At 38.4% G+C, this 8,148-nt stretch overlaps 1 protein-coding gene across 1 annotated transcript; it reads left to right on the top strand.

The window, feature by feature from the left end:
* Nucleotides 1-1,034: 1,034 nt before the first annotated feature.
* Nucleotides 1,035-2,930, top strand: LOC122024425 (cytochrome P450 81Q32-like). The gene is made up of 2 exons (XM_042583050.1): nucleotides 1,035-2,132; nucleotides 2,210-2,930. The coding sequence occupies exons 1-2, from the start codon at nucleotides 1,176-1,178 to the stop codon at nucleotides 2,825-2,827; spliced, it is 1,575 nt and encodes a 524-aa protein (XP_042438984.1). The 5' UTR covers nucleotides 1,035-1,175; the 3' UTR covers nucleotides 2,828-2,930.
* Nucleotides 2,931-8,148: the final 5,218 nt, after the last annotated feature.

Raw genomic sequence — 8,148 nt, 5'->3', positions numbered from 1 at the left:
CAGTTCAACATCATAGAACTAGCTGCTGTTCTTTGTGTGCAGGCATAAGTTTTTCCTTTATTTAGTCTTTTATCTAGACATTTTGGTCATTAAAATGAAATATACTATATGATTTCTTCAAAGGTATTTAACTGCTCAGTTTCATTCCTATGTTAAGGGTTAACACTCCTGTCATTTCCTTATTAACCATTATTTGGTAGTAATTCTGTAAACAGTGAATGAACATTGCAATATTGAAGCTAGCTAGTTTGCATGGGAAAATATAAAATGTTTATGAATGAATTCATATTAGTTTTTTTTTTTACATTTCTGATTAGATAGATGTCGTGAACTCAATGTTTAAAATCTCGACCTAGATTTGAATGATACAATTTTAATATCATATCATACTGTATTTATATAATTATGATATTTTTTAAATATAAATATAAATGTATATTAATATTTGATTATTAAAGATATTTATATTTTGAGTTGTTAAATTTATATTTTAATATTTTCTCATAAAGTAATGTCTCTTAAATTTTTATAAAAAATATTTTTAAAAATAAGTAATTTTTAAAATTTTTAATTATAAAAATAAATTTTAATCCATCAATGAGTTTGCAGGGTCAGCAGATTCTGGACCAATAAGATTTTATTTTTAAGATTTAAGGATTGGATTATAATATTAAATAAAAACATATTAAAATAACTTTTTTTTAATGTGAACTAGATGTGCAGGATAAAATGTACAAGAACTAGAATCAATTAAGATATGCCAAATAAGGGGTCAGTTCAATTACCCCTCCTTCAAACTTACTCTAATACCAGGTCAAAATTAAAATATATGATCATTGTCAACTTTTACTATATCATAATCAACTTTTACTATACTATCAAACTAGAATTGATAGCAATGTAAATATTTATTTTTGTATGCATAGAAATTATTATATACTCTAATTATTAAATTATTTATACAAAGGAAGCAAATTTAAGTCATTTTCACGATTATGTTAATAGGCGTGGGAAGAGGCATTTCTAGGGCTTCCGGAGGAGAAATGAAAGTGAGAAATTATCCAAACTAGAAATAAAATGAACCGACCCAAGCAAGAACGAGATAAATTACTGAAACCAGATCCACTACTCCGAAGATGAGATAAATTGCTGAAACCACATCCACTACTCCGACCATGGCTGACGCCGCCGCCGCCTTATCCAATCTCCTCCTCCTCCTCCTCCTCCTCCTCCTCCTCCTCCTCCTCCTATTCTTCTTCTTCTTCTTACTCGTATCACTTTCGCGACGGTGGTTCACATCGTCCCCCAATAAACTCCCACCGAGCCCGCCGGCGCTCCCCCTCATCGGCCACCTTCACCTCCTCGCTCACTCCCCCCTCCACCGAGCCCTCGAAGCCGTATCCTCGTCCGTCGGCCCCGTATCCTTCCTCCGACTCGGATCCCGCCGCGTCCTCCTTGTCTCCTCAGCTGCCGCAGCCGAGGAGTGTTTCACGCGCAACGACCTCGCCTTTGCTAGCCGCCCCGTCGTCCTCGCCGCCAAAATCATCGGCTACGGCAGCACAACCCTCGGCTGGGCGCCCCATGGTCCGCTCTGGCGCGACCTCCGCCGCATCGCTGCCGTCCACATCTTCTCCCAGGCCGCCCTCCGGGCGTCCGCCGCCTCCCGCGCCTCCGCTGTCCGATCACTCGTGAAGGCCCTTTTCCGAGACTGTGGGCGCGTGGAGATGAAGTCGAGACTCTTCAATCTTGCGTACGACGTCATGATGGGGCTCGTGACGACGCCGGCCGACGAGGAGGATCGCGCGGAGGAGCGGCGCCGGCGATTGAGGATGATGATTGAGGAGGCGTTCGCAGAGAGTGGGGTGGTGAGCTCGGCGGACTTCCTTCCGTGGCTTCGGTGGTTAGGTTGGCGAGCGACGGAAAGGAAGTTCCTGGAAATCCAGCGAAAGAGGGATCGATTATTTGGGGAACTTGTGGAACGTCACCGCCGCCAGTTGGGTGGCGATGCCAACGACGCGGCGGCGACCGGTAAGGGGAACGAGGGTAAGACGGCCGTGATCGATGTTATGCTATCTCTGCAACAAAGAGATCCCCAATTCTACACCGACGACATCGTTAAAGGCGTCGTTGCGGTAAGCAATTAACTAAATCAATGACTTCTCCTACTTGTTCATGATTCAAATTGCTCCTCTGATCCCTCCGATCGAAGGCTCTGCTGTCGGCGGGAACGGACACATCGGCCCTCACCATCGAATGGGCGATGTGCCTTCTGCTGAACCACCCCAACGTGCTTCGAACTGCCAGGGCGGAGCTGGACGCGGAGATCAGCCCCGGGCGCATGCCGGAGGAAGACGACCTCCCCAATCTGCCCTACCTCGACTGCGTCGTCCGCGAGACCCTCCGTCTCTACCCCGTCGCCCCCCTGCTCCTGCCCCACGAGTCGACCCAAGACGCCACCGTCGCCGGCTACGCCGTCCCTCGCGGCACCATGCTGCTGGTGAACGCGTGGGCCATTCACAGGGACCCCTTGGTGTGGGAGGATCCCGAGGAGTTCAGGCCGGAACGGTTTCGAGACGGGGAGGAGGGCTGCGGGCTGAGGATGCTTCCGTTTGGGTATGGGCGACGCAGGTGCCCCGGGGAAGGCCTCGCCGTGCGGGTCGTCGGCCTGGCGCTCGCCGCTTTGCTTCACTGCTTTGAGTGGGAGAAGGTGGCGGGGGAGGAGGTGGACATGGCCGAAGGGCTGGGGCTGACCATGCCCAAGGCCAAGCCGTTGGAGTGCGTCTGCGCCCCGCGACCAAATATGGCACGGCTCCTTTCCCACCTCTGAAGTTGGGTCGCTGTAACAAGTTTTTAGAGTCCAATCAATAAGATCGACGTGTCTCCGCAAGAGTATCGAATCAATCGATGGCAATAAAATAATTTTGTGTAAATATTAAAATTAAAATGAATTGATGTATGATTTGATATTTTTATTTTAAAAAAATTAGATAAAAACAAAACAATATCTCATTTTTATTATATTAGGAATTTATTTCAAATTAACACGGTACTATCTAAACCAACCGTGGGAGAAACAACTTTATGCTTCATTAAATTGATAAGCGCATTTAGTTGATAATTCGCATCAAAATATGGTGTTCGTGTTCATTCATGCAATTCATTATGTTAGTAAATTCAATGGACGATTTAAGTTCCATTACTTATTTGCATATTAGAACAATTCGAGGAATATGGATAGTAGCATTCTTAAAAATAATATTTAGTTAGTTAAATATTTTTTATGAGAATAAATTAAATTTATTTTTATCTTTAGAAAAAAATAAGAGAAAATATTAAATGTGAGAGAAAGTTTAATGTGAGAAAAAAATATGATAAAAGAGAAAATGTGATGGGAAAAATGAAGAGAGGGAAAGTATGATGAGAGAAAATGAAGAAAGAGTGTAATGGGAGAGAGCATGATGAGAGAGAAAATACGATAAGAGAAAAAATGTGATAGGAGAAAATGAAGAAAGAAAGTCTAATAAGAGAAAATGAGGAGAGCGTGTGTGTGATGCAAGAAATTGAGGAGAGAAAAAGTGTGATAAAAGAGAAAGTGTGATGAAAAAATGACGAAAAATAGTGTGATGAAAAAGGATGAGGGGAGAGAAAATGTCATGAAAGATAATGAAGAGAGAGAAAATATGACGAGAAAAAATGAGAAAAGTGTGTGCGATAGAAGAGATTGAGGAGAGAGAGAAAGTGTGATGATTGAATGAGGAGAGAGAAAGTATAAAAAGAGAGAATAAAAAAGAGAAAAAGTGATATAAAAGAAAATTGAACAAATATATTAAGGTTATTTTCATCCAAAACTTAATTTTCATTCATATGTCTGTCAAAATCCAAGGGAGAAGATGAATTTCATCAATACTCAAGTTTTTTTGGGTTTCATTCTAAAATTTTTATTTTATTCTTATTAACCAAAGAATAGTGCTAAATGGCTAGAATCTGGCCAGCCAGAATGAACTTTTTAGTAACTTTTAGGGTTATTATTAAGGGTATGTAAGTAATATCATATTTTATAAGTCAATTTATATCCTTTCCCTCTTATTTTAATATTTAAATTTTAAAAATTATCTCTCTATATTAATGATTAATTTCATTTCCTAGATGACATACATTTCTAAGAGACATTCATGCATTGATTAAATCCTTTATGAATACATATCTTCATTTTCAATTATAAAAATTGTTAGAATTTGAGGGATGTCCTAAGGCAATCACCTTCCGATTTTTTCTATTTATTTGATAAGTATAGATTCACTATTTGAGTGCATATTATATGTTTGATTGTCTTAAACTCATTTACTAATCGTCCGTAATATAATTCATAGCATGAGAGAATTTGTGATTGGATCGCAACCAGTGATTATCTCTACATGTGCAATTATGAATATATTGAAATTTCTCTAGTCGTCGAATTGATGTATTCAGACACCATTAATTCTGTAAGACTAGCACGGGTTATACTCTTTGGTTCGGCCAAACAACTGTTTTCTCACTGGCTAGAGATATTGGATGTCGAGAGTTAAACGTGGATGCTGATTATGGTAACTAGTTCATTGGAGTGACTCATTGTAAGACTTTATATGGTTCTCTACATATATATAGATATGTCTGTGAAGTTCTTACTGTAGCACGAGTGCAAGTTTCTTTCAACTTGATGTATATAAGTCATCTTAGTCATTGAGACTTGTACTTTGACATCTTAGGCAAGTATCTCAATGAGGTATAGACCCGGGATGATTGGGTATAAGTTGAAGTACCTGAAGGTATTTGGATAGCCCACAGAGGATTCACCGCTCCTTAGGAGGAGATGTATATCATATGGTCACTCGTTAGGATTATTATTCAAAGTCTTTGGCCAAAGCATTACATGTTAAATGTGCGAGACTCTTGTACACATGTATGAGTAATCTGAATCCGTAGAACGAGAAAATATTACTTGGGCTAGGTGTGACGTAGTCAACCTAGTGGGGACAAGACACATAAACCATGTCCTGAACCAAATGGGTATAAGACGAGTGAAAGGAACGAGGCACGACTCACTGTAACTGCTGAAGGGTTTAGAATTAATTCTAAGATCAACTATGATTTTCTGACTAATTGGGGATCATGATGTACTACTAGATGTCACTCATGATCATTCTATAATTAAGTAATTAATTATGAATGGCCAAGATAAACCAAGAACTTATTGGGTCACACGCACTAGTGAGTCTCTAAAAGATGTAAAACAAGTTAAAGAATAGAATTCTTAAATCAAGAGATAAACGTTTGGTTGGACTATACATAAGACAAATATGGAAATATTTGTCGTAATGAAAGCGCGGATGGGCCACATCTCTTATGGAAGAGCTGGATCATATTTGGTTTAATCATGAATTAGTCATGAACCAATTTGGTTTAATTGTGAACCAAACAAAGGGGTTAATGGGACAATTTTTTATTAAGGGATAATGGGTTGGATTTGAGCTTTCTAATCCAACTCATTAATGAGGGTTATATATTGATATGGTTGAGAAAAAATTAGACACATGAGATCATTAATTGGCTTGTAAGGTTTTTGGAAAACCTTAACCCAATTTCTCTTCTCCTCTCCCTCTCCCCTCTCTCTTTGCCGCCGCCAGCAAGGGGAAGCCCTTCCCCCTTGTTGCCGTGACCACCATAAGGAAGAAATCTCTTCCTTGTGTGCTTCTCTTCCTCTTCCTCTTGATCCCTCTTCTTCGCTCGTGGCTAGTAACTTCCAAAGGAGAGGCTTGTACTTAAGGAATTGTCTTGAGGAGCTTGGTGTGGATACGAATAGAGGCGATGTTTGACAACGTCGCTACGGTTGATGCCCTTCTCGTTATAGGTCATCCATAAGGTATACCTAGCGTAAATTTACTTTCCGTAAAAATTTAATTATGCGATCATGTTTGGTATGTTATATCCTTGTATGCGTGTGGTGTGTGTGATGTAATAATTTAGGAATTATTATTATTTTATTTTTCGCTGCGCATGTTTACGAAATGTGTTTTAGCACACACTGCATCGGACATATCCCAACAAAAATTTCTCAAGAAGCTGAACTGTGTTCTTTTTTATTTCATGTGCTCTGCTCTTAATGGACTGAAGATGAAGAGTCTCAATTGCTCTTCTACATGGTTTGCAATAGCAAACCAAAATACATGAGGGACCATGTTGTGGTTAAGAAACTAATCTTTGGGTGTAGCAATTTTAAAAAGTTCATTATCTCAACAGTTTGATCCTCAATGTTCTACCATTTTAGATTTATTGTAGTTTGAGTGTTTGATAGGGCCACCTTCATCGTTTCCTTACCCTTGCCCTTATTTTTTATCTGAGCCAATCCAAAATCCGTACTTGCAATATTTTCTCATACATAACAATTCCAAGTACTGATTGGATAAGATTAATTTGATTGTTCACTTTGAGCCGAATATTAGTTTTGGATTTTTAGTCAGATTGATATATATCTTAAAACTAAATTTTGAAATAAATAATCCGGGCTGGATGATAGCATAAAACATATTTTTATTCATAGCATGGAATAACAGAACAACACCATAATGTAAATCCAAAATAAAATCACTGCGCAGAAGAGTTATCGGAACCACAATCACAGAGACAAGTTTGCGACCAACTTCTTCTTTCACGCATTCTAAAAATAGCTCGTACGTCTTCGATAGAGGAAATTTCTCCAGCAACATGTCCCTGACGTATTCCTCTGTGGCTTCTTTGCAACTCTTAATCAGAAACTCCTTCATCTCGCCCTTCAGATCTTTCATTTCCTCTGTCAACTTCTTTTGTTCCTCCCTGAGATTAAGATGTGCCTCCATGCTCTTAGGTGATGGAGGAACGGACCACTCGTTGCTTCGAATTTTCTTGATCGGTGTTCTTTGTACCATTATCATATAGGCAAATAGTAAGATGATGATTTAGTTTAGCTCGTTTAAATAGGGTTGATATTTGGCTATTAATTTACAATTAAGATGACATTTTGTATTATCTCGTAAATACATATTTCCCAAGAATATATTGGAATAGAGCACTAGTTATTGATATGAATTATGTATATTAAATTAAGATGACGTTTTGTATTCTCTAGTCAATACATACTTCCCAAGAATATATTGGAATTGAAGACTAGTTATTGATATTAATTATGTATACCATATATTTGAAGGATTAACTTTTTAATTTAATTTTAAAAAATAATTAAAATGCAGGGCATATCAAACATAAAAAATTGAATAAATGTTTATACATAACTCATGAGATGGTGTCATGGATCGATTATTATTAGGATCATTGCAATTTCTATGATGTATGATGAATGATTATCAAGTAGGTCTCTTGTCTCGTGAGATGGTGTCATGGATCGATTATTACTAAAAATAGCTCGTACGTCTTCGGCAGAGGAAATTTCTCCAGCAACATGTCCCTGACGTATTCCTTTGTGGCTTCTTTATAACTCCTAATCAGAAACTCCTTCATCTCGCCCTTCAGATCTTTCATTTCCTCTGTCAACTTCTTTTGTTCCTCCCTGATATTAAGATACGCACGCCTCCATGCTCTTAGGCGATGGAGGAACAGACCACTCGTTGCTTCGATTTTTTTTTTTATCGGTGTTTTTTGTGCCATTACCATATAGGCAAATAGTAAGATGACGATTTAGTTTAGTTTGTTTAAATAGGGTTGATATTTGACTATTAATTTATAATTAAGATGACATTTTGTATTATCCAGTCAATACATATTTCCCAAGAATATATTGGAATAGAGCACTAATTATTGATATGAATTATGTATATCAAATTAAGATGACGTTTTGTATTCTCTAGTCAATACATACTTCCCAAGAATATATTGGAATTGAAGACTAGTTATTGATATTAATTATGTATACCACATATATGAAGGATTAAAATTTTAATTTAATTTTAAAAAATAAATAAAATGCAGGGCATATCAAACATAAAAAATTGAATAAATGCTTATACATGTGGTAAAAGGCGATTCGCTCGCCCCCAGTGCCCCCGCCAACCCATCCCTAAGTCAACACGGAGGAGGTAAATCACGGGTGGCTACTAGCCATTAGTGCAAATGGCC

The sequence above is a fragment of the Zingiber officinale genome, chromosome 9B (assembly GCF_018446385.1).
Source record: "Zingiber officinale cultivar Zhangliang chromosome 9B, Zo_v1.1, whole genome shotgun sequence".
Classification (NCBI taxonomy): Eukaryota; Viridiplantae; Streptophyta; class Magnoliopsida; order Zingiberales; family Zingiberaceae; genus Zingiber; species Zingiber officinale.
The sequence above is the reverse complement of the archived record's forward strand: the minus strand, read 5'-3'. Positions and strand labels throughout refer to the sequence as shown.

Bases quoted from the DNA above. Each gene is read 5' to 3' on its own strand.
- LOC122024425 (XM_042583050.1), top strand. From the start codon at position 1,176: ATGGCTGACGCCGCCGCCGCCTTATCCAATCTCCTCCTCCTCCTCCTC. The intron at 2,133-2,209 runs GTAAGCAATTAA...CTCCGATCGAAG, and splicing joins TCGTTAAAGGCGTCGTTGCG to GCTCTGCTGTCGGCGGGAAC.